This window comes from Platichthys flesus, chromosome 16 (assembly GCF_949316205.1).
Source record: "Platichthys flesus chromosome 16, fPlaFle2.1, whole genome shotgun sequence".
NCBI classification, from domain to species: Eukaryota; Metazoa; Chordata; class Actinopteri; order Pleuronectiformes; family Pleuronectidae; genus Platichthys; species Platichthys flesus.
The window spans coordinates 20,450,930-20,478,231 of NC_084960.1; the positions used below are offsets into that span (position 1 = coordinate 20,450,930).

The 27,302-nt window shown below is 38.6% G+C and overlaps 1 protein-coding gene and 1 non-coding gene across 3 annotated transcripts in view; one reads left to right on the top strand and one right to left on the bottom strand.

Moving 5' to 3' along the window:
• On the bottom strand, window positions 1-82 carry trnas-gcu (transfer RNA serine (anticodon GCU)). Its single transcript has one exon. It is a non-coding gene; the product is annotated as a tRNA-Ser (tRNA).
• Window positions 83-3,354: 3,272 nt separating this feature from the next.
• Window positions 3,355-27,302, top strand: part of LOC133970535 (next to BRCA1 gene 1 protein-like) — a 44,984-nt gene continuing 21,036 nt past the window's right edge. The window contains exons 1-14 of one of the 2 annotated variants that reach the window (XM_062407396.1): window positions 3,355-3,724; window positions 11,940-12,002; window positions 12,914-12,932; window positions 13,046-13,068; window positions 14,117-14,305; window positions 14,434-14,511; window positions 14,591-14,844; window positions 17,847-17,972; window positions 18,469-18,675; window positions 18,856-19,015; window positions 23,838-23,921; window positions 24,134-24,319; window positions 24,668-24,784; window positions 26,369-26,444. In XM_062407396.1, the coding sequence (XP_062263380.1) occupies window positions 3,623-3,724; window positions 11,940-12,002; window positions 12,914-12,932; window positions 13,046-13,068; window positions 14,117-14,305; window positions 14,434-14,511; window positions 14,591-14,844; window positions 17,847-17,972; window positions 18,469-18,675; window positions 18,856-19,015; window positions 23,838-23,921; window positions 24,134-24,319; window positions 24,668-24,784; window positions 26,369-26,444 (1,684 nt within the window). In that variant the 5' untranslated portion in view covers window positions 3,355-3,622. The remainder of the gene's footprint in view (window positions 3,725-11,939; window positions 12,003-12,913; window positions 12,933-13,045; window positions 13,069-14,116; window positions 14,306-14,433; window positions 14,512-14,590; window positions 14,845-17,846; window positions 17,973-18,468; window positions 18,676-18,855; window positions 19,016-23,837; window positions 23,922-24,133; window positions 24,320-24,667; window positions 24,785-26,368; window positions 26,445-27,302) is intronic. The other variant, XM_062407397.1, reaches the window with a different exon arrangement.

Below are 27,302 nucleotides of genomic sequence, written 5' to 3' on the forward strand. Positions count from 1 at the left end.
CGACGAGGATGGGATTCTAACCCACGCGTGCAGAGCACAATGGATTAGCAGTCCATCGCCTTGACCACTCGGCCACCTCGTCTTATTCAGAGGTAAATTTATCTCCTAAAATTCAAACTTTTCCTGCTCTTAAGAGACATGTTACAATTTGACAAGTGGCTGTGGACACAAGAAGAAGAACAAAACTATTGCTGCAAAAACAGGATTTTAACCCATGCGTGCAGACCACAGTTGGTTATCATTTCTTTACTGGAGAACAATTTAAGGGGACTACAGGACCCTAAGTTATGTTTTCTGGTATTGTACCTGCGTACATAGGCAACTGGCCTTGCTTGTGTTTTTTGAAGATGTTACACTGGTCGTCCAAGAGGCTTCTTTAGTTCTAAAAGTCTTGTGGGAGGTTTCAGGTATGAAATCTCTCTAGGATCTTCACCTATACTCAGAGTTGGTGTTTAAACTTGCAGGTCGTTTAACCCCCCACCAAATGGTATTGTGTGGAGCTCCCTGGGTCTAGGTGTGTATAGCATTTCGCTATGGTGTTAGTCATTAGGGTTACACGCAATGTCAAGATATGCAAAGGGCCAGAGAGTGGAAATACCTGTAGCCTCCCACTAATAAGTTAAAACTGAAAGAGGATCTGGAAAGAGAAGTGACAGGTTTTCAAGAAACCCGCAGCAAGCCTATGCACACCTGTTTGCAGCCGATAAGTTTCATCTTAAGGTCGAAGACAATGGATGTCACTTACAAAAGGGAATTAAGGGTTCAATAGTGGAGAATGTGGGCATAGATCCCACTACCTCTCACATGCGAAGCGAGTGCTCTACCATTTGAGCTAATCCCCCTGTGTAAGAATAGCTTCTGTGGCAAATCATGGCAATCTCTTCAGCATGTATGTTGTTCTGTCCTAGACTGGATCACATTGCCTAGACAAATGAATGAAGTCTCTCATCACAGACCCTCAGGGAATACTGGACAAGGTTGTGATTTACAGAGTGCTCTGCAGATGGGGAATTAGCTGAAATGGTAGAGCGCTCGCTTAGCATGCGAGAAGTAGTGGGATCGATGCCCACATTCTCCAGGAAATTTGTAATATCTTGATTTTAGTCTGGTTGGGAAAGTTCTGTAATTCAGTTTGATATAGTCCCCTTCTAAAACAATATGGGTTTCCTTGTTTTTATGCCATGGACTGATATTATACAGAAAAATGCAGTTCCATCCTTCCGGCATGGTTCAGAGAGTTATAGAGCCACCGCCAAGAAGGAAGGATATTTTTCTTGAGAGCACATGGTGGCGTATCACCAGAATCAGAATCAGAATCAGAAGTATTTTATTGCCAAGTAGGTTTACACCTACAAGGAATTTGCTCTGGTTATTGGTGCTTACAATGAACATAGAAACAGAAAACGCAATAAATACAACATACATAGGAAAAGAAATAACAAATAGAAAACCAGTATATATTTACTCACTTAGACACTAACTAAATGCTCATATTTTCCCCAATAATATGTTTCTAATCTGTCATTTCCAGTTCGTGAGACATTCAGAGCACCTGGTTGATAGTCCTGGTCAGTGTTTTTATCAGTACACGTGACGAGAATACAGCATTTGAGATAATAATATCAAGCAGCAGAGTAAGCTGATTCAGTCAATTAGAGTAGAACTTTGTGTCTTGTTAACTTCACTGCAACGAGTATGGGATTAGAACCCATGTGTGCAGAGCGCAATAGAATAGCAGTCCATCGCCTTGACCACTCAGCCACCTCGTCCTATTCACAGGAAAATGTATCTCCTAAAATTGAAACTTTTCCTGTTCTTAAGAGACAAGTGGCTGTGGACACAAGAAGAAGAAAAAAACTATTGCTGAAAAAACAGGATTTTAACCAATGCTTGCAGACCATAGTTGGTTATCATTTCTTTACTGGAGAACAATTTAGGGGACAACAGGAGTCTAACTTATGGTTTCTGGTATTGTACCTGCGTACATAGGCAACTGGCCTTGCTTGTGTTTTTTTGAAGATGTTACACTGGTCGTCCAAGAGGCTTCTTTAGTTCTAAAAGACTTGTGGGAGGTTTCAGGTATGAAATCTCTCTAGGATCTTCACCTATACTCAGAGTTGGTGTTTAAACTTGCAGGTCGTTTAACCCCCCACCAAATGGTATTGTGTGGAGCTCCTTGATTCAAGGTGTGTATAGCATTTCGATATGGTGTGAGTCATTAGGGTTACACGCAATGTCAAGATATGCAAAGGGCCAGAGAGTGGAAATACCTGTAGCCTCCCACTAATAAGTTAAAAATGAAAGAGGATCTGGAAAGAGAAGTGACAGGTTTTCAAGAAACCAAAGCAAGCCTATGCACACCTGTTTGCAGGGGTTTGATACCGAGAAGTTTTATCTTGAGGTAGAAGACAATGGCTGTCACTCACAAAGGGGAATTAAGGGTTCAATAGTGGAGAATGTGGGCATCGTTCCCACTACCTCTCACATGCAAAGTGAGCGTTCTACCATTTGAGCTAATCCCCCTGTGTAAGAACGGCTTCTGTGGCAAATCATGGCAACCTGTTCAGCATGTATGTTGTTCTGTCCTAGACTGGATCACATTGCCTAGAGTCTCTGTTAAATACAGTTCAGCTAAATCAAAGATTGCTCATAAATCTGATTCAATTTGTGCTCATTAAAAGATAAGAGTGATAAAGGGCTGAACATTTTTTAATAGTGCTTTTTAAATAATGATTTATTTATTTTTCTGGCACAAAAGGGTGAATGAATAACAAAAAAAAGAAAATAAATAAAAATCGGTATCGGCTATCGGCCGGATTTTTGTTTAAATATTGGTATCGCCCTAAAAATGAGAAATTATTCTTGTAGGTTTCATTTTCATCCTTCAGATTTATTACTCTTAATTTTTCATTAAAGCATGAATTAAAACTGATTTAACCTTGGTTTTAGTTAAATTATTTGTGTATTTTGTAATATTTTTGTAAGGCATCCTTTAGTGTTTCTAAATGTGCAGTGTAATAAAAACAATTATGATTATTATCAGCCTTAAACTGCTTTGCTCTTCACTTGTTTATGATTTTCAATGAAATATTGAACCTGATCCAATATTTTAATGACAGTGATATGTGAAATACACAAGGATACAAGACTGTTCAATGTCAGAGGATGGATGCAGGTGGCTTTAAGCCAAAAGCTGCATTGCATTATAAGTATGACTTTTATTCTTATTAATAACACAATTTTTGGGGTGTTGCTTGGTAAGAATCGAGATTTAATAACAGTATTGTTTGTATTATTATTATTATCATTATTTGAACTACTACTACTACTATTAATGTTGATGCTCCGCCGTCCTCGGGTGGTCCTTCTCTTCCGCATCACTCACTGACCCTTTTTGCGCAGTGACGTAGTAGCAGAAGTGGCGTTCGCTGTTCCGGACACGTGGTGCACGGTGGGCGTGCCCAGGGCGCTGATGTAAACACAAAATACGCCTCATCCCCCCGGACGACTAACTCACAGTGGACTGGATCGGCAAGATTAACCCAAATAGCCGTTGTTGGTCCGCGATAACGGTCCTTGTCTGTTGCGTGTAATATGCTTTAAATCGCAGACAGGCGACGCCATGGACTTCTACATCAACCTGAAGGTGAATTTCAGGGGAAATTCCAAGAATTTCCTCCTGTCGGGATCTGAGACCAAGAACTGGGAGTCGATGGAGGCCATGGTAAGAGTCAGAGTCTGCCCGCTCACATACACTCTTTCCACAAGTCGCTGCTCACTGTGGTCGTGTCTCAGCGGTGGCAGCTTCATAGCTGCTGTCACTGATGCACACAGATGCCGCTGAAACAGCCCTAGCGTTACCCGGCATGCAGCTCGTGCCCAGTGAGCTGCAAATATGGAAGCTGTGAAAATCCTCCCAGCACAGCTGAGACACTAGAGTCACAGAGGACAGGGAGGATACAGGTTCTTCCGGTGTTATTATAGCGACCTGTCGTCATGGACACACTGTGGTCAGTTTGAATCACACATCCAGCATCTGAGGTGTATGCTTGGCCTGTGAGCCGATCAGGCAACATAAAGCTGTTAATTACATAGCAGCAGCTACAGTCAGGAATATTTGGTTTTGACATGAATGAATAGGTGTAGGCCTAATACCACAATACATCCCTGCCATCCCTGTTTCATTTTTGGCATTGGTATGAAATTTAACTAAGAACTTCACAACAAAGCGCATAGATCACAATCAATCTTGTTATTCATGTATTAAAAAGATTAAGATCCATTTATTCATCCCAAACATATGCACAGACATGCAAAGGCACACTCATGCAGGTAGGGAAATTTAATCTCGTCTTTTTACCCATCTGGTGCAGGACACACAGAGCAGTGAGCGACCATGTACGGCGCTCGGGGAGCAGATGTCTGGGGAGTAAGGTGCCTTGCTCAGGGGCACTAGACAGGGTAGGGAGACTCTTGGATTTTTGGACAGATCAATCCAGGTTCGTCTTTTGTTGTCTCTCCGTGGAGTCTAACCAGAGACGAACCAGAGACCTTCTCTGCCCATAGTCCAAGTTTCTATGGATATTGTCACCTGGATTAAGTTTTAGTCTTAGTGAAATGAGCAGGTTTCTCGCCATAATACCTGTTTAAAGTCATGCCCAATAAACGGGCCATTCTACCGAATTGGTGCAAAGTATTGTCCCCCAACAAGAAAAACTATTTACAAAACAGTTAAGTATTCAGACATAGATATTTACTAAGAATATGTTATGGTCTATTTAAACCCAAGACATTAAAGGAGATAGGGATATGCTAAATATATACAAAATTATCATTTATAGGGTACTTTCTATTGGGAAGTAGCTGTCCCCATCCCTGACATCTAAATTTCCATCTCTGAAAATAACACTTTTTAAATTTTTTAGATTTTTTTCAATAATCTTATTTCAAAGATCTTTATGATTAAGTTTAAACAGAACTTGGAAGAATTCGATTTATTGTGGGTTTAATTTTTAAATTAAAAAGCTATACTCAAAAAATCATGTCCCCAGTTTTCATGTCACTACCGAAACACAATAGTTTTAGTCCATTGGCTGAGCCTGGTTTTTAGCCACATCCCTGCATTTTTTACCAGGCAGTGACACTGCACCCCTGTCCCTCATGGCTGAATGGTAAATAGCTGAATCTCATACTTTTGATATAAATGTGATCCAAAGTCTGAAAATCAGTGTGTAACCTTAAGAATTGTCACTACCGAACTCATATTCTCTTCAATTAAGTAATCTTTTTTGGGGTTTTATGCAAAGTATTATGTTTTTATGTGTGTACACCTCTTCAAAGATGTGTATACTAGCCATGTGCTTGCTAGCATTCTTTAGTTATGCTCAAAGTTAGCTATAATTGTCACTACCGAAACAGTCACTACCGAAACATATGGCCAAGTTTAACTGCACATTATTCAACAGTCTGAAGCCGATCTCACTGCTGCAATTTGCCAATTCGTGAGATGCTAGTTCTGCAAAAATACTTTAATAGTGCTCACAGGACATATCCATTATTACATTTTTCCAATTCTCTGACCAAAATTTTTACCTTGAGGTCAAACTCACGCACAACATTGGGTGAAACCACTTTTATTGGCCACGACTAGAGGACAAGATCTGGTACACAGTGGACAAGGTCGTCACCTTAATCCAACCACCAGAAAACGTCACACAGAGGCATGTCCAGATTTCCCTCAAGAGTGTTCACCGCAGTATGTGAAAAGTTAAATTTGTGAATTGGATTTGTGATGGTGTCTGACACTAAACCCCCTTAAACATACAGTACAACATAATATCAGTTATTTGGCAAAGTTTTCAAGAATAAAATTATTCTATTGACCACAAAACATCTGTGTTTTTAATTTTTCCCAACCAAAAGCATGTTATGAGTTAAGATTAAGCAATAAGGTTGAGGAAATATGATGCAACCTTGCAAACAAAATACTGTGGTCACTCCAAAAACAGTGCAGTCACTACCGAAACACTGTATGTTTTGTAAAAAATGAAGTATATTGAGTTATCAAATAAAATGTTATGATACTGATTGGTTTAATGTATGTTCAATTTCATCAATCATCAACTCTGGAATCAATATGATCAGTATTATGCATTTTACAAGGAAATATTGCATTTAGATTTTGATGAATTGTATAAATTGAACTTTGAAATTTGTTAAAAATTCCATTTTTATTGATTTTAATGTGAAAACATTCAAGAAATATTTTTAAAAATACTCTTCAAAGAAAGGAAGGAAACATAATCTTAACAGGTTAATAATAATAGTTTTTTACTATAGTTTATTACTATGTTTCGCTAGTGACGATTTTTGGGAGAGGAAAAACATTCCAACACAGTCTGAAAATACAACATAAAAATTGACTTTTTTTTTTTACTAGATATGTGTACTTTAGATATGGTACAAAATATATACGGAAAAAGTTTTGGGAATAAAACATACAAAATTTAAAAATATTTCCAACCTGACTTTGCACCAATTCGGTAGAATGGCCCATACACAACTGTTTGTGTTCAGCCGTACCGGATTTCTTTCACCATCAACTGCAAACAAGCATCGACTGCCACTTTGGAAACAATGGTGCATAACTGTTTTAACACTCATCCTAATAATAGTTAACATATCTACTGTATAATTAGCATTATGTCCTCATTTTGATGTATGAACAGAACTGTGGTCCAGTGGTCAAAACCTGTTGTAGGGGTCACAGCAAATTAGGCGACTGTTATTCAAAGTTTTGACTTAATTGCAAATTTAATTCGTTTGAATCAATACATAATAAATAATAGTAAATTAAAATATAAATTCATCATTATTACCATCATTATCATTAACTTAAAATCTGAAGTCTGATTTATAACATTTATCTAAATATATTAATTTGCATGCCAAATACTGCAAAGTCCAGAGGAGCGCACAACTCCTTTGAGCTGCAAAATAATGCAGTAGGTATATGTCTTGCACAAGGTACGCATTGAGATGGCTTTCTTTTCAATAAGTAACTTGACAATCGTTGATAATCACCATGTTAGCTATTTTCCTTCGTTTACCTACTATTTCTCCAGGTGATTTATGTTATGCTTAAAACTCCATGGCTCATGAGTCAACCTGAACACAAGATAGGAGACTAGTGTCATATACGCACTGCTATTATTTTAACATGCTGCACAATGTGTAGTGATTCCATGAAGAAAGCTGATCCAGCAGCAGCACAATACATACCAGTGTAACATATTTTTTTCAGCCATATCAGTGACTGAGGTAGAGTCTCTGACCTCCTCCTGTTGCAGTCATCAGTCACTTTGCTTTGTAGAGGTTTTTTCATGCTATTTTAGTTTATAGTTCTATTTCAGTGACAGTGCGACCCACAGGTGACACAGCAATAACTGCACTGCTTTAGTATGTCTCTTAATTTTCCGTTCTGACACTGCTTAAATGTCTAGACTTTCCTGTCTGAAAATATTAAATCAGGACTCTAATCTCAAAACTCACAAACTGAGTTCTTCTACTTCTTTTTATTCTTTTAACATATTTTTATGAACACTTTTATAACATGGGGCGGGAAGTATAGCCATAAGTGGTACTATGGCTTGCTCAAATATGCACAGGTGGCATTTGCATGTTTACGCACATCATATATACACATTTCTTAAGAAAGAAGACTTTGCTGAATCTGAGGTTCATGTTCTTACCAATAAATATAGGCGAAATTTAGGATAAGGCAGGTAAAACTTAAATACATATACATTAGAGGTGCGGAAATATCTCAATCTTAGATGCATAGCAATGCAGACGTTCATGTCTCTGCATCGATCAGAGCATAATCGATTCAGGTTTTCCGCTACGTTCATCGTTTTAGCGATGTCCGGCCGCTGAATAATTATAACAATGCTGCTTCAGGACAGACGCTTATTAAAGGTCTAGTCGTTCTGTGTCAGAGTTTCTGTCGGAGTTTGCTTTCTCCTCACTCCCCCTCTGACCTGCCCTCACTTCACACTTTAACCATAAACAATCACTGACCACAAGTTATTAGGACACAAACAGGACTGACGTATACTTCGTCTTGTTTTTATTCTCTAGACATACAACAGTTTTAACTCTTGACACAACACAAGACGTAACATGACGCACACAGTCAGTATATCAGGGTTAAAGTGACCTGAACAATCCAGAGTCATGATCCGACATCATTGATTAATAACTGAATACTTTAGATGAGGTTATCAGTTCATGTGTGAAGAGCAACAGAGACTAGTCTGGTAAAGGTCTTCTTACTGTGAGACCTGCATTGGAGGATACCCACTCTTTTTTTAAGCTACTGTATTTCCATGATTCTTGCTGATCTGGGTTTGTACCCTCAATGTTGAATGCACTTATTGTAAGTTGCTTTGTATAAAAGCGTCAGCTAAATTATATGTTATGTAATATAATGTAGTGGGTAGATAGAAGGAAAACAAGTCCAGGAGTTATTTCTCACAGTAAAATGTTTACACAGTATTTTCTTGGACAACAGCTTCTTGGTTCACATGATGATAACCAGTGAGAAAAGTGCCTGGTGATGAGGGATGAAGCCAGACAAAGCGTGTACGTGGACAACAGGACCAAACTGTGTCTGTCGTTGTGGCCGACATTGAAAATCATATGGTCCTTGAGTTACCATAGATACAGGTCACGTTTTATGCAGCTGGATTGGTTAAGGCTATAACTCACTGTCTTGCAAAGCGGTGACTAGTACAGAACCACTAAGGGGTCATAGGTCACAAAACAATTAAAAAAATGAAACTTTTAATATCTATTTGTTGTCAAGGTTTGATATAGCACTGTCACAGCTAGAAAGAAAGAATATCATGCTTTTCTTTGTACATTCATTATGTCAACAATTATTGGAAGTCCCACATCACAATTTGACTACATGCAGTTTCAGCTTATCTCCTTCTAAACAGAAATCTATATTCTATGTCACAAGCAAAGCCATGTTCTGCCTGTCTCAGGCTATGTTCTCAGATGTCTTTGCGTAGCGTGTTGTTACCACATGAAGTAACTTTGGATGAAAACTTAGACTGACTGCCTTTGTGTTTTGGAATCAATTTTAAAACATCACTCTTTCTATTGCTCAGCACTGGCTGGTTTGGCACCAAGTTACATTGCACAATCAGTCCTCACCAGCCTGTAGCCTAAGATTTTCAGATGATGTCCTGTTGGCTACTCCTGAGTCTAGGCTGAAGACCAAGGGCAAGGGAACTACTGAGAACCGTTAATTAGAACCCTTATTCCACAACAGCTCTCCGTCTTTCTATCTTTCTGTCTTTCTGTCTTTCTGTCTTTCTGTCTTTACATGCTGTAAAACAACATCAAAGCAGAAAATGGCTATAAACAAGAGAATACAATTAAGAAATAAGGGGACTATGGTTGGTTAGGAAGGACCCAGGATAATGTTTATCTTGTGAACAATTCATCTAATCGATTTCACACTTTCTAGTGTAAATTGCTTGAAGAAGTGGTGGAGGGGGCAGGTCAGTGTACCATCAGTCTGTCGACAGAGTTAAACATGTCTTCTACGCCCTTGAATAAACTACAGCAGCTGTTGACATCTTGAAGCATGTTGCCAATAACATCTGTCGTGCTGGGTCCTTTACATAATTTTATTATTTGTATTTCCCAGATTCAGACTGACACAGACATTCAATGGACTTTCTGGGGCTGATCCTCTGAATCTCTTACTATTAAGAATTTTTCAAGGTAAAAGCACAACATTCGGTTTATGTTGTAATGCTTTATATTGAGTTGAATTACTGAGCTTGGGTCTTAAGATTTTCCTGATTGCTTAACAGACCATGAAATACCTGACATGAAATTGTATGAAAAAAAGTGTCTCACACGAATCGGTTAATTTTGTCAAAGCATTGACTGAAAAATTCTCACTGAGGATAAACCGGGTAGAATGAAGATAAAGTTTTCTAATTTCACTCTGCACCACATACTTTATGATGAAGCTCTGTATATTTTAGGGCTGGGGCAACGCGCCAACGTAATCAACGTCATCGTTTATCCAATTAAGTCGACTTGCAAACGTGCCTCACAAGGAAGATGGCTGCTCACAGTCAAGGTATGGACTCACCTGAAGAGCAAGCTGAACTGAAAAAATCGTCCACGATCATCTAGCGTAGGTCGAACCCAGGTCTGTGGCTGATGGGTAGAGTGGTCGTCCTCTAACCTCAAGGTCGGCAGTTCGATCCCCAGTCTGACCCATCTGCATGCCTAAGTGTCCTTGGGCAAGATGCTGAATCCCGAATGGCGCCCCATAGAATAACATAGATGCACTGTTTGAATGTGTGTGTGAATGGGTGAATGTAAAACTGTACTGTAAAGCACTTTGAGTGGTCATCTAGACTACAAAAGCACTATATATACAAAACTATTTACCATTTACCCAGAAGACGATCTATATGGACCCGTTATTAGATTATGACACAGCGTTTCTATTTAACCTGTGCAGTTTTTTTCTTCTTTACAGAAGTAAATCCTGGCAGCACACGGAATAGTTTACTTCACTGAACCAGAGAAAGTGGGAACAAAGAGGATAGTTAAAGGTGGTTAAATGTTAATGTCTGTTGACATTGTTTAGCTGTAACATGTAGTTATACATTAGAAAAAGAAGACATGGGGAAAGTCAAACTACATCTTTTCTAAAATTAAGCAGTTAATTTTAAGATGCCTTTTTCCAGAGCCCTTTAATGCAAACCTTATTTTACTTGAAATCAGAAAAGAACATTTGTTTAATTATCAGACTTCATACATACATTGATACAACTGGTTAGGCTACTTCAAGATTAATATTTTGATAGACAGCTAAACGTGAATCTACACAGTGTTTATATTCCCTCTGAGGGTTACTTGAATTTTACTTTGGTTTATACTTATTTTGTTGTTGGACAGCTTAATGTAGATTGATATATTCCTTTTACTTTAATGGAACAAGCTCTTCCCTTATAACATTTTGGAGAGATATAGAACTGTAAAAGCCAGATTAACAGCTCAGACTAGGCAATTTTTTGTAGTGGAAAAACATGCCTTGCAGTGCATAGTTTTTTTTTTTCAGATTTGTCTGTATTAAGGAGAAAATGATATAAAAAATGATAAATAAATATAAATTTTTATTTTTGAAACGTCTATTATGATATTAATCGAGTAATATAAATAATTGTTAGATGAACAGATGAATCGAAAAAATAATTGTTAGGTGCAGCCCTAGTATATTTTAGAAATTTTCGTGGAGGACGCTGAGCGCAATGATGAAAAGGAATAATTCTGAAGTAGGTTCTGGTGCATTAACACAGGACAAGAAAGCAGCACCTCTCTAGTTTAATAATCGACATTGTAAATGCCATTCGCCCTGGGATTTATTGTCAATCTCTCTGAGCCACAGCTGCCTTGAAGAGTTCATTTGTCTGAGTGCTGCTGAGTCACAGACATCAAACTTCACAGTTTTTTTTAATTTTATTTAAGACGTTAGTGGGTTGGCTGCACAAGGATTGGCAGCATCTGTTTTTCATTTGTCATGATTTGGTGGATTATACACTATAAGAGTCAGTAGCTGTCAGTCGCTCATGCTAAAGTAACACAGGGAGCCACAGTGAGAAGTGTGTTACCTCGATACAGTGTCCAGCTTTCAGCACGAGTGTAAGGGGAAACCACTGAACACTGCCTCATCTGGCAGAGCAGGGATGAACACAGGCTACACACAGAAGACACACACTACTCAGGAAAATGAGTCATGTCCCATTTTATATGAAAATATGTGTTTGACAGAAATCCATGAACAGCTGACCCAAAGTCCGCTGTCCTCCTCTCATCTGTCCATGTGTTTTATTTGTGTGCAGGTGAAGCGTTCCTTTGGCCTGTGCAGCCTTCAGCTGACCTATTTTGACGAGGAGAACGAGGAGGTGAGAGGCTTTTAACAGTTTGCTTCCTTGTCATTTTGTTTTTACAAATCTAAACTGTGAAACACACTGCCATGGATATTGGCTCTCCTAGTGTTTTCCAAAGGGTATCTTAATGAAACCTATGTAACCTGTCTCCTTTCTTAATGTTAAATTGTATGGTTTTATTTTGTTCAATTAAATTTAATTAAACTTTCCATACTGTTTTATAATTGTTTTTCCTTAAATTCATTATTTTATTAGTTTGGTTTGTTAAGCTGCTGTGAGCAGCACTACAATGGAATGATATTTTTATCAGTGTCGTTGTTGTGGCCACAAATAAACAACATTTAGGCACGGAGAGGCATAGAAAGACATTTGAATTATTTTGACGACAGTAGTTGGTCAGTGATGTGAGCTGCATGGGCATATGTGGCTCAGCATGCATTTGTGTTCACAAGAACATTCTGGGGAAAGAATCTGAATGTGGTCAGAAAGATTCCATTTTAGAATGCATTGAGGATACAATTCGTGAACATTCAGACCTAAACTTAAGCTGCTTTCAGACATGCACTAAATTACAGATTTCAGTGCATGGTGGAGAAAGTCTGCAGTCTGCAGACTTTCTCCACCTGGCCCCATAGGATAAAGTCTGCAGAAAGTCTGGAGGAGCAGGAGATCCTCTGCAGGATTGACCGTGAGCACGGCTTAGAGCTGACCAGTTTTGAGCCGGTCACTCAGGATGGATGTTAATACCAGGTCTGAATGGGGTCTATGCTCGTATGAATATTGCAACATGGATAAAGTTGAGATGAGTTATTTTTTAAGGGACTCTAAACAGCAGTTTAAAATTACAAACTTAAATTCTTAAAACTCTATCACCAAATCAGTAACCGACCTATTTACATGAGAATGATTCTCCTCTCTACTTTCAGGTGTCCATCAACAGTCAGGGTAAGTAAATAGATTTAGTCACATATAGAAGTATAATTTAAAAACCAAACATCTATTTAGCATTGCATGAATACTAATGTCATGTGTTTAATCTGTTTCTGCTTTTGTTCCAGTGGAGTATGAGGAGGCATTGAAGGTAAGTTGATGAAATGTTCAATTGCTATGGACGTTTATATACTTAAGGGAAACAATTAGGTAGTCTACACCATACTTTAGCTCAGCTCACATTGCCTGTTTGAGCTTGACAGAGGTAACCGCCTACTACTACTTGACAAAGCCAATTTTGAGACCTTAACATATGCAATACAAACAATTTTGGAAAGGTGAACTTTCATGCATTCATTTCCTGCTACTTACAGGGGTACACTGGAGGAGGTGATGATACAGTAAAAAAAACTAGTTTAAGAGAATATTACCAATAAGACTTGAGGAATAAAGACTGGGTGGCTAGTCACATATAATATAAGATGATCTGGCACAAGCAAAAGGGAGAACAGAGGCAAAACGCACCAGGAGATGGGGAAACAATGAGCAACAGGTTAAACACAGTAGGGCTGGGCAGACTCTGACACCAGCAAGTATCACCAGAGGGCAGGAAGCTTGAACGGAAAGGTGAGGGAGCGTTAGTGACATCATAAAAAAGGAAAAACAGCAAACAATGGAAATGAGTGACGGCCTGACGGTTCAGCTTAAATTTTTTCGTGTCAAAGATATATTCAAATGTAATTAGTGCTGTGTAATATAACATTAAATATAATGTGACAATAGAATAATATAATTTTTTTCTTTTTAATTTTGTTGTGCTATAATTTTGGACAACACTTTACATGGCACCAAGTCATGAAACAAGCAAAACTATGAGGACCATATATGTAAAGGAGTCTCCAGTGTACTTCTCTCCAATAGACGTAAAGTCTTGCACAATGCGGAGAAATGTACTTTGCAAATTAGTAAGTATAAAGATAGTTACTGCAAATTACTACAGTAACTATCTTTATACTTTGCAAGTATAAAGATAGTTACTCTATTTAAAAAATGTACACAGATACTTAGATACAGCAATGCCTCGGGGAACACCAGTCTCCTAGCGGGTTTGTTGTTATCTGTACAGAGTTGAGAATCTTAGTTGAGAAATTCATCCAAAAATTGCTGCAGTTGTGAATTACCCATCATTTGTTTCCCAGAGTGCAGCGAGGCAGGGAAACCGACTTCACATGAACGTGTATGAGACTCGAGGTCAGTCCATGAGGGTCCCCGCCACCAAGTCCAGTGGAGCAGAGCCCAAGCGGGGCTTCAGACCCCCACAGCACTGCCCCACCCTGGCCCAGGTAGTCAGCCGCAAGGTCCAGGCTGCAGTGCCAGAACAGGGCATGGTAAAATAGTTTTTGCTTAATCCTGCTGGATAACAAATAAACCAAACAACAATAGCGAAGGTAATAGGCTGATAAAGTTGTAAACATGCAGTTTTTCCTGACTGAATATTCACTTCTCCTGTTATCAGGTTATCTTGAAAGAAGTGAAAGGCACCAAAGAAGAAGACAAGACGCCTCCGGCGTGGTTCACTTCCTACATGGAGAAGGTAAAAAGGTCACACCGTCGCTGGACACCGGAGAAGCCAAGACCTGTATTCTTACACTCTTCTGATTTCATCCCTGCAGTTTAAGGACCAGGTGGTACGGGAGGCGGTGGAGAAGATCTGCAGGGAGTTCTCTGGACAGTGCTGCATCCACAAGCCCCTGGGAGTGGGAGGGGCAGCAGGTGGAGCAGGGGGAAGTAGAGGGGAAGCAGTGGCTGGGGCAGAGGCACAGCAGGTTCCTGAGGTGTCTTCCACCCTGCCTGGAGCACCATCCTCCTCCACTCCTCCCTGCTCCTCCTGCAGGGGACAGACAACCGGAGGAGGCTACCAGTGCAGGTAAATGTTTTTTAGCATCTTATTGGCTAATTCCAAGTCACTTTAAAAGTGTGCATCACCTAAATGAGTGAAAAGTCACAAACAAAGTTCTGCTGTTATGTTATTATTAGTCATTATTAAGCTACTTCCAATTAAACATTTTCTGCAGTTTTATGGGCATATGCCTTCACTTTGCTTTAAGACTTTTAATGTGAAATGGCTGAACAGGAGTGACAGTGGTTTGGTCCGTGGAATATTGCTGTGTTTGGTTTTAAAAACTAACTCATATATGCAGCAATCGTATTAATTTCATAAAACAGTCAACATTTGTTGACTGTTAGTTTGAGACTCAGTGGGTTTTATTCACTAATGCTTCTTGTTCTTGAATTGAAAGAGAGAGAGAGATGCAAGTAGCAGTGTGTGGACATCATTGTGTTTGTAGGAGTCTTTTCACAGCTATTAACTGAACAATAAAACACTGATCAGGCCTTAATGAAGGCCACAGTGCCTGCATAGAAAACTTCTGTCCTGTGGCAAATGATCGCTGATTCAAAGGATTGCTTTTTACATTTTGATCTAGCATAGCTTACATATTACTATGTTATACTATATTATTATGTGTATGGTGTTTTATATGTTGACGTGAGGTCTTTTAAAGTTCATCTTGTATAGCTTTTGTGAAAGCCAAATCTGTTTTTAAGAGAACAAAAGGGCAGGGAGCAGAGTAGCCTGCTATGTGGGACTCTGTTATGACTGCTGTTTTTCCTTTAATAAAAGTAGGCGTATATACTCAAGTAGATACCAGGACACTACGGTATGAAGCCATGCATCTTCAGGTCTTACAATAACAATAAAAAACAAGTGCTTTTACTGTGAAACAGGTACAAGAAGTGTTTAAACATTTACAGTTGCAATCAGAAATATTCAACCCCCTCACCTCAATAGACATTATATTGATGTGGATGACAGATAATGACAATAAATGACAAAAAAAACTCATCAAACAACAAAAGATATTTATTGATGCGTATTTTATTTATTTTGACAACAGAAGTTGACTTAACTTTGAAGTTCTCTTTCAACACATGTGCATGTCCAGTATTATTCAACCCCCCAGCTTCAGTACTTTGTGGCGCATCCTCTAGCTTTTATAACTTCAAAAAAATGTTTTTGGTAAGTGCGGACAAGCTTCTTACACCTCTTGATTGGAATCTTTGCCCATTTTTCAAGTGCAAAAGCGTCTAGATCAGTGATGTTTGATGGCTTCCATGCTGCAACTGCCTTCTTTAAATCCCACCAAAGATTTTCAATCAAATTTGAATCTGGTGACTGTGAATGCAACTCCAGGACGTTCCAGGATCTTTTTCTCAACCAAGCTTTGGTGGACTTGGAGATTTTGCTTTGGATCATTGTCTTGCTGGAAAGTCCAATGATCACCAAGGTTCAATTTGTCAACAGAAGGAATCACATTCCTCTTTAAAATGGCCTGGTATTTCTGTGAATCCATGATGCCATGTACACAATAAAGATTGCTAGTTCCTGCCGCAGAAAAACAGCCCAACATCATCTTTGACCAACCTCCATGCTGGACTATGGGGATGGTATTCTTCTGGTCATAAGCCTGTCCTTTCACACGCCAGACATACCGCTGGTCCATACGTCCAAACAGTTCCAGTTTGGTTTCATCAGTCCATAGAACTTTCACCCAAAACTCTGTAGGCTTATCCAAATTCCTCCTGGCATATTCTAGTCGACTTTTGATGTTGCTTGTGGTCAAAAGAGCCATTAAGTCCTTTATTATTCAGTGCACGTCTTATAGTTGCCACTGCAGCACTTGTACCAGCCTTCATCAGGTCATCCTGTAGGTGTATTGTAGTCACACAGGGGTTTATCTGAGTTGTTCTGACTAAGTTGCTGAGGGTCCTTGATGAAATGCTGGGCTTTCTTCCACGGCCAGGCATGTTTGAAGCTGCTCCATCAGTTGTAAACTTCCTTATAATGTTCCCAATTGTGTCTCTTGGAATATCATTTTTTGGAGAATTCTTCTTCTACCCAAGGCCTTTCAGGTGTGATGAAATAATCTCCTCTCTCAGCTTTTGTGTAAGCTCCTTTGTCTTTCCCATGATTGCAACTCACCTTGAATACCTTCATGGGTGGGGTTTATATATGCATCACAGCTGAAGCAAATGAAGGATCAGTATAGAGTTCCTAAAGGCTTAATAATGTTTCAACTCAACTTTAGGACAGAAAAACTGTCAGACAGCTTTAAAAACAACAATATTATATAGGGGTTGAATAATTGTGACATGGCTATCTTAACAAAATATACTGCTACACACAAATACTACATCCTGCATTTTCCGTGTTGATTTTCTTTATCACTCAACTCATAAAGAAGTCATCCGAAGCAGAATCTTGATCAAAGAACAAGATTCTGTATACTTTAATTGATAAATCCTTAAAATCTTTGGGGGGTTGAATATTTCTGATTGCAACTGTATGTAGTGACTTATTCAACAGAAACACAGTCAAACTGTGGTCAAAGATTAATTTCACTGTCTTTTTTGCTGTGAACCGGACATGATATGCATAGAAACTAGCCGAGACCCGACTCTCCTAGGATTGGGATGTTGCTGAGACATGCGTCTCACACACGCCGTGAATGAATAGCAAGACGTTCTGTGACGCACACGCTTCCAGTGTGGCCCGGGCATCAATTCTTTCCCTTATATCTCAGACATTAGGATGGGACTGTTAACCTGAATAGTCTTACTCCAGCTACTCTGCTTGTTTTTACAGAAATCTGTTAAATTATATAGTAACAAACAGTCCTCTGTCATTGGATTCGGAAGTATAATTTGTCAATGAAGTTATTGAAACTGTGTATTTATAATCATAATGTCAGCTCTTCAGAATGACCCTTTCACTCCTCTGCTTTGCCCTCCTTTTTCTAACTGTCTCTCTACACTCCCTGCCTCTCACCTTCGCCTGCCCTTCTTCCCTCCATCTCTGTCTCTCATCAGTGTGTGTACGTCCTGTACTCTGTGCGAACCCTGCAGTTTCTCTCATGATCCCAGTCACAACCTGGTGAGAGCAAGGACTCCTCTGTCCATCCCAGAACACGGATCACCTGCCCCTGACCACAGCAAGTACGAAACCTTTTTGTCTTGTCTTCAGTTCTTTAAATAATTGGTATTTTGACGTAAAGGGAAAAAGCCTCTAGAAGATATAAACAAATCATCACAATATTCAATGCAGACCCTTCCTCGCTCCATATGCAAATAAACATGTACATTATTTCTGCTTACAAAATGAAGTGAGAATTTACTCATCAGAAAAAAGCAGTTGACTGAATAGGCAGGGGAAAGACGAGTGCATAAACATCAATAGTCTAATATTGCAGTTGTGTTACAACATGAGCAGAGGCTGTCTCCGGTTATACAACCTTTCTACCCAATAAGTTTTACTGGTTAAAATAATATGATTCAAATGTTTTATATATACCACTGTACAAAATTTGATGGGAACGTTTTTAACTCTCTAATAGGAAATGTCACTTTACACATATTACCTGGCTTAGGGGTCCCCTGCCAATTTGAGCATGTGCACCCCAGTTCATCCTCGTTTTATGTTTTCCCACTTCAGGTTCTACAGGCGAGGTGACCGCAGTTTCCGCAAGGCGGAGAAGCAGCGGCTCAAAGCAGAGAAACGACTGCTTAAAGCTGAGGTCAAAGAGATCCGCAAACAGCTGAGGATGGAGAGGCGGGGCATACAGTGGAGCTCTTCCCACAGAGATGGAAGCTCCTCACCCGTCCTTCTGCAGCCTCGAGCCACCCAGCACAACAGCCCAGAGTAGGTCACCAAAAAACACATGCTCTAAAGAGGACAACAAGAGAAAAACATTTAAAATGATTCACATATAGATTTGTTTACATTTGCTGGGAGGCGCCAGATATGATGAACACATATGCTTTAACACTTACGAAAAGCTTCAAGTAAATGCTGAATAAATAGATTTTATTTCTTGCCCAGGCGTCCAAAGCGTCCCTGTCCGCTGGTGGTTCCAACCATGACTGCTGCATTTCTTGATGAAAACCTTCCTGATGGAACCCGACTGCGTCCTGGGACTAAGTTTATTAAATACTGGAAGATGAGGAACACTGGGACTATCAGCTGGAGTGCTGATACTAAGGTACAGTCCTCTACAGCAGTGGTTCTCAACCTTTTTTCAGTGACGTACCCCCTTTGAAGAAAAAATTCTGCCGAGTACCCCCTGACCAGCGCAAAGCATTTTTGGTTGAAAGAAAGATGTAATGTGATTTATTAATCCTTGTAACTAGACACATTCAAATTTAAAACTCCATCAATTTCCATAACATTGCTCATTTGTAGTGGTCTCTCTTGAACTATTTGGAAATAAAAAGATGTAAAATAACTAAAGACTTTTATTATTATCTCAATATAAATAACGATTTGTGCACATCAAAAATAATTATCAACTTAAAGTGACCTCTTTTGGGATCATAATAAAGATATGTTCTCAAACTGAACTCATGAACTTAATTATAGCTAAACACTTCTTCCCAAAAAAATTATCATTAACTTAGTTTTAAATAAAAGATTAGCTCAAAAATTTTTTTTTTTATATTTATCATCTTAAAATATCTTCTTTAAGGATCGAAAAGATTACTGACAGGTAGCTTGTTTCCGCTTGCTTCTGGGAGGCTTTTCGCATCGTGTCTTGAGATGACCTGAATTCAGAAAGTTTCCTCTTAAAAAACTCAGGTGGCTTAGCAACATGACTTTCATGTTTTGTCTGGAGATAGTGGTGTGGACTCGAGTCACATGACTTGGACTCGAGTCAGACTCGAGTCATGAATTTGATGACTTTAGACTCGACTTGACAAAATGTAAAGAGACTTGCAACTCGACTTGGACTTCAAAATCAATGACTCGTGACTTCACTTGGACTTGAGCCGTTTGACTTGATAAGACTTGCTCCTTTCCCCAAAACACAAAGATTAAAAAGTATGTTATTAAGGAGCGCTCTGTATCTGTCATCGTGTTTGTGTGAGTCTGTGTGTGCAGCGCCGCCGCTTTCAAAACGCGCACTACGCGCTGTGCGTCGGGCACCAAGTCCTGAGGGGGCACCAAAAAAAAGCAACTGAAAAATTATCATAGTTATTATAATTATGTAGCCGAGCGTTTGGTTGTATCATAAGTCCGGCTTCAGCCGACAAAGGACATGAGAGCAGGTCATGCGCTCGGGACAGCACACCCGTTTATTCTCCGTTCATTTTACAACTTCACTCATCACAGCACCCACTTCCTTTAAAACCCCCTTTCAAAATAAGAGTCACTACCAACAACCCACTTAAAACCGGAAATACAAATCAACCCTCAACAATAACGTCATTAAATAAATTAGCTTACAATTATAATGCCGATATCATTTCAGTATAGAAATATTAGGTACCTTTTAGCCATGTATATCACAAAAAAGGCAGAACAAGAGATATATTAAATTGCTCAAAAAAAGTTAAAGAAGATTGACTATTCTTGTTTGTACTTATTGATGATTATTTAATGTAATCATAGATGAGTTATGCTTAGGGCACCAAAATGGCTCGCAGCGGCACTGGGTGGAATCATACTACGTCCACATCGTGCACAAATGACTGACAGACTTTTGGCCAATTTGGTCTTTTGCAAATGCAATGCAGCATAGGGCCCTGACATATAAAAAGCACAACCCTGTTCATTGTTATGTTCAAGTATTTGTTATGTTTCTCACATGTACACACACACACAGACAATATGAGGTGAGATAAATGAGATGAGATAAACACAGGACAGGACAGAAACTGCTGTGGAACTAGTTAAAATGCAAAATACACTGTTAGCACTTTTGTACAAATAATTACAGTTGCACTTGTTTTTTCAAATGTTTTCATTCTGTAGGAGTGGTTTAAAATGAAGAATATTCTTGCAAAATATGAGTTAAATGTTAAAAATGACTGGTTAATAGTGCAATAGGGAAGTGCAATGTTGGCACAATTTTTTTCTGTAATTTCAATTGCACTTGTTTTAATAAATAAATAAATACAGATTTTAAAAGCATACATGATCTGTATAAATATATTATTACTCAGTGATCAAAAGGACTCGAAAAGACTCGAAACTCAAACTGCAGGACTTGGACTTGGCTCGGGACTTGCCTGTCTTGACTTGGGACTTGACTCGGGACTTGAGGGCAAAGACTTGAGACTTACTTGGGACTTGCAAAAAAATGACTTGGTCCCACCTCTGGGAGATACCGCTGAAGATGTGGTGGCTTAATGCCACTGTTGGCTAATCTCTCCCCACAGAAAAAAACAAAAAGTGTAAATAACCCAATCTATGTTAATGTTAATATTGGTGAAGTGTCTTTCTGTTATTTTATTGTGAAATATTTGTTCGCTTTAAGTTCATACAATTTCATTTCCGCTTTTGTATTACAGGCTTTTATTTTGAAAGGGTACCGGTAGAGACGCGGACTTCTTGTTATGAATCATTAACTTCACAACGGAAAACTTTTACGTATTAGCGCCCCTTCGAAAAGGCACAAGCTCTCACGGTGTTGTTTAGGGAAGGCTGTCTGCTCTGGTTTCGCCTTCTTTGGCACTTGTCCCTCCGTGTTTCAGCAGTATTGCTGCTGCACTTCAACTCGACTCCATTGTTGAAGTTTTCAAGGCAGGTGATGACAGGCGATGACAGGTGGCGTGTGCCAGGTTGGGTCAAACCATCGGTATGGGGGAGATTCTGTTTTTTTAGGATAATTAGATTGAAAAGCCTACTGAATATAAAATTTAGTTCATAAACTTACACATATTAAATTGAATATTTGTTAAGTAACAATTTTTCAAGGGTTTTTGAATGGATGCTAATTTTAAATATAAAAAAAATTAATCCCAAGTACCCCCTGGAGTACCTTCAAGTACCCCCAGGGGTACGCGTACCCCCATTTGAGAATCACTGCTCTACAGTACCCCTCTACACTTTTCTCATCAGAGCTTATCCTTCTGGCAGCATCGGTTTGGTTGGATATGTTGGTCAATACGCTCTCATCTGACCGAGTTTTCATTGGAGGGACAAGGTTATATTTCTTTTAGAAGGAAAAAAGAGCAATCTCCAATAATCAATTATTTTCAAAAGTATTAACTTTGTGTTTAAAGCTGAAGGCGGCAATTGTGGCTCTAGTGGAAGAGCAGATTATCCACTAATCGGAAGGTCAGAGCACAAACTACAATAAAAACTTTAAACAGGGGTTTTGCAGAAACCTCAGAGAGTGACATAAGTGAGGGATCCCTGTCCAAGGATTGAAATACAATAGATGTTGTGTGTAAGAAAGCCCACAACATTTTCAACATTAATGAGAAACAGCAGTGTTTAATAAAAATTAGAGGTGTATCAATGTGTAAATTATTCATAAATAAGAAAAGTTGTGACCGATGACGGAGCAGTATTGATAGAGGTATTGCCTATTATATCGTAGTATATGTGAGTAGGCATATTGTATATTTAAAAAATCTAGTTGTAATTATAAATTCAAACGATAAAGCAGAGGGACTCAGGTGAAGAATTCAAGTCAGTAACATGTGTTGATGAGACATTAATGTTATGAATGGGAAGAAGAGGAAAGAGAAGTTCCATGTGTCCCCTCCCACAATGAAGGCCTATAATAGCATAATCAAGAGCTGCATGGTCCAAGACAGACCTGAACCAGTTCTAGTATAAGCTTCATCATAAAGCAAGGCTTTAAGCCTACTCTTAAATGTACAGAGGGTGTCTGCCTCCCTATACCTTGAATAAATAAAATAAATAAAATAGATAAAATAAATAAAATAAATAAAATAAATAAAATAAATAAAATAAATAAAATAAATGAAATAAATAAAATAAATAAAATAAATAAAATAAATAAAATAAATAAAATAAAATAAAATAAAATAAAATAAATAAACTTCAGTTTAGTTTCACTTGTATGGCACTTACATGTAGCACTCTGTAGTCTGGCATCTTTGAAGCAAATCGTACTTACTTGATTGTTGTTGTTCTGGGTTTGTACCCTCATGGTTGAATGCACTTATTGTAAGTCGCTTTGGATAAAAGCGTCAGCAAAATAAATTGTGATGTAATGTCACATATTATTTAGGAATTTGTAGGTGAGGAGGATAATTTTTTATTAATTCCGAAATTTAACGGTTAAGCCAGTGTAATGAGGCTAATTCAGGAGAAATGCGATCTCTTTTCCTGGTTCTTTTCAGGACATGTACTCCAGCATTTCAGAACTAGCTGCAGAGTCTTTAAAATCTTGCTGGTGGAGCCTGATTTGGAGGTAACAAAGTTATGGGCTCATTTTTCTGCATCTTTTTGATACAGAATGTGCCTAATGTTTGCAATGTTATGAAAAGGCAGTCTGTGAAATGTATTGCAAATGTGAATCAAGGGATAAATATGGATCAAAGAAAACCCCCTGGTTCCTGGTGGTTTTGAGGGAAGGGCGATTGTCAACCAGAGTAGCTATATCATTAGAAAATGCATCTCTGAGGGACCAAATATTAAAACTTCTGTTTTGTGTGAGTCTGCCTTGATGTGCCTTTTAACACATTAGGATTGACTTGAAGTTGAATTTGTGTCCACCTGGTAATTGGATGTCTAGAATTCTATTTCAACACTTTTTTCGTCTCAACCAGCTCCTGAGTGAGATATTTGGCTTTTCCCCATAGTCCTCACCAGTTGTTCTCTGACTGTGTCTATCTACTGTTTGGTAATGAGCAGGAATGGACAATAGGTCTATCAGAGATATTTCACTCAAATACACTACCTGCTGCTGCTGAGACTCAATACACTAAAGCTGTGGGCTATTAAATAAAATGGATACACTGAGTTGACAGCAGAATCTTTGATTATTCTGTGTGACACAATTACATACGGTTAGTGTTTACATGAGCATTACTGTTTGTTTCTTTTAGTTGAAGTTCATGTGGGGGAACCTAGCGGTGGGATCTGGGGACCGTTGGAGAGAGGTGTCTGTTCCCTTCCTTCTGCCAGGACAGGTGAGATATCAAGAGGGAAGTTTTCATTTTGAATTGTTTTTAGAAAAGCATCCTACATTTTTAACCCAGATCATATTGGCTGCTTTTTCTATGTGGCACTGAATTAAATGGATCCCGTCAGCACATTACTGCCTCCTGACTCTTGCTTTGTATTTTATATCCTTCCTTTCCTATGATTTTGCTGACCAACTTCATTTGTTCTGCATATTCAGGTCGGGATAGTGAGCGTAGCTCTGTGTGCTCCCTCTGTGGAGGGCTCCTACACCTCCCACTGGCGCCTGGCCCACGCTGGGGAGCAGTTTGGACCGAGGGTGTGGTGTAGTATTGTTGTCGACCCTCTGGCCCCTGCACCCATGATGGCTGATGGGATACTGGTGTCACCCTGTGTCACACCACAGGTAGAAGAAATAGGTGGAGGAATGTTGAAGAAATTCCTTGAAATTCAGTCATATAAATTAGAAAAATACTATAAATAAACACTTTATATGTATTGGGGATGTCCTCAATGTAGTGGTATTGATGACAACCGTGATGAATGAAAATTATTATATTGATATTATATCAATATATAAATGGACTATTATAAAAGAAAATGTAAAGGTATCATAATATTATTATGTTTTTGGGCTACTGTCTCAAAATATGTAAGTGGATAGTGTTTAAAATACACTCGGTGAGACATAAAGTAAAATACTATTGAAAAAGTGGACTAATCAAACTGAAATATTTGTCATTTCTTCATGCAGGGTAAAAACCCAGCGGCCAAGGATGGAAAAGCCGTAGCAGCTTCTAGAGAGCAGCCTCTAATGTCAGTGGACCAGGAAGAGTACTTCATCCCCTCTGTAGACCTGCTCACTGCGCAGGTAATAACAATCACAACACTGCTGTATACTTTGCATTAGGGCTCCAAGTTATATTTACTTATTTTTTTACAATTTATTTCTACTCTTTCCATAAGCTGATTAGGGTAACTTAGCCAATGTCAAGTATCAATCTGATATCAGCCCTGTCTGAAATAATCCTTAAATCAAGTCAAGAAATCTTTATTATCCCAAAGGGGCAATTTCTAGTACGGCTAGCATACAGTGCATGACATAAACAGACAATCAATAAATAAAATGTAAATATATACAATTTAAAAATCACCCAGACTCCTTAAAAAGGCAGATGACAGCAGAGAAAAATTAGCTTTTAAAAGGACCAGAGGAAAGCAACACAAACTCTTTAAAAAGTGGATCTCTCGGAATACATGATTTGGACAAGACTGACTGAGCCCTCTTCTATGACCTCATCTTCCAAAGATAAGGATGGTGATTTTGCTGCACAATTTAACAATGCCCTGTTTTAGATCGTTTTTTTTTAGACAATAACCCAAACCAACAGATAAAGGTATACATCAGGACAGACTCGATAAAGCAAGAATAAAACATTTTCGTAAAGTTAAAATCAACATTAAAACCACTGAGATCCCGGTAAAAGCACACATTCTGGTATGTTTTTTTGCAGTTAGACTTGTGCGAATGTAATATACGTACGAGTGCAGTGCCTGTTCTAAACATTGCTGTTTCCTTGGCCTGTGTAAATGCTCTTTAGCTATTTTTGAAAGATTTTCTTATCATTAGTGAGTCCTCCTCTAACAGTTCTACAATAAACTGGCACTTTTTTATTGTTTGCGTGCTGGATGTTATGTGCAGAGCTTTATATAAACAGTGTATGGTGCAGAGTGAAGTTAGAAAACTTTTATGTTCATCCTACCTGGTTTATCTAGAATGAATATTTTAATGTCAATGTTTTTCTTAAAAATTAAACAGATTGTCCTTTATAACTGTTCATGTGTGTTGCTTATATAAGTTTGAATACTTACCTGCTGTTATTTTTTCATACATGGCATGTAGGGTATTTCCGAGTTCAGTTAAGTAATCAACACAGTCTGTAGACCTTAGTTCACGAAGTTTCAAAATAAAAGCTCTGGATGTGAGGATAGACTGAACAGCTGAAGAAAGCGAGCCAACAGTATCCTGACACATCATCAGTAATGTAACCTGATGATGTGTTCAGGTGCATCGAGAGATGTATTTAGAGATGTTGCGTTCTAATTATATATCAAAATTCTTCGAGTTATTTTATATCACAAGCCCCCTTGTTTCCCTTCCAGTAAAACAATATAATAATTGTAAAAATTAAACAAGACGACATGTTTACGTATTCAAATATCTTGTGTTGTCCTGAAGCTAAAGCTATTCAGTTCGCAATGTGTAGTAGAGAAAAACTGAAAATGGTGACACTGGAGAAGATAAAACCGAAAGTTATTCATTGTATTTAAGTAATTTTTTTAAACTCTCGAGAAACCAGGATGTATCTACCTCCAAAACCACCACTTCGTATATTTCCCTTTAGGCCACTCAACTGCTTCTTTAAATAGCTTTCTGATGTTGTTTATCTGTCAGGATCTTCTCTCCTTTGAGCTGCTAGACATCAACATTGTTCAAGAGTTGGAGAGTGTCCCAAACAACACCCCTGCGGGTAAGAAGAGTTTAATGGTTCAAAGTGATTGGGTCCAGGGAGCGAGTGTGTTGTACTCCAAGTATGATGCTAATCCCACTGTTGATTGTATTAAGGACAGAGCTGTCATAATATCACATTTTTACTACACAATTATTGTGAACCAAAAATTCACAATGACATTTTTATCAGGATATTTACAGAAAATATGTTGTATGTATGAATATATATCAGTACACAAAATATATAAAAATTCAGTCAAATTTATCTTAGACTCTGATTATAGTGGGTTTTGGTCTCTTTTTGGCAAAATAATATATAACAAAATACCAGTAATGGAGATTTTTTGTGTGTAAATATATATATATATATATATATATATATTAGTGCTGTCAGTTTAACGCGTTATTAACGGCGTTAACGCAAACCCATTTTAACGCCGTCAATTTTTTTATCGCGAGATTAACACAGAGCTGCCAACTCTCACGCTTTCGCCGTGTGACACACGCTTTTGCATGTTGGTGGTCGACTAAGTCACAATCATTTTTTAAAACATCATCGTATCAGGCCGTCATGAAGTACAATGAGCGGGCGAGTGTGTGTGTGTCTGTGTTTGTGTGTGTGGCACTGTAGCCCCGCCCCCTACCCCCTCGCACTCGCTCAGAGAGACACAGTGAGATCAGAGCTAGTTCACGTGAAGAAGCCTCTCAGTGACTGACTGCTTCTTAACTATGGAAACAGTGAAAACACAGAGTTTCTCTGGTCTCAGCTGATCAGAGATCAGCGCCTCAGCTTCTCGATCAGAGCTGAAGCTGCAGTTGGTTTCTATCGAGCTTCAGTATCTGTGTTCGCCTCCAGTCTGACCTGCTCTTGCTTTTT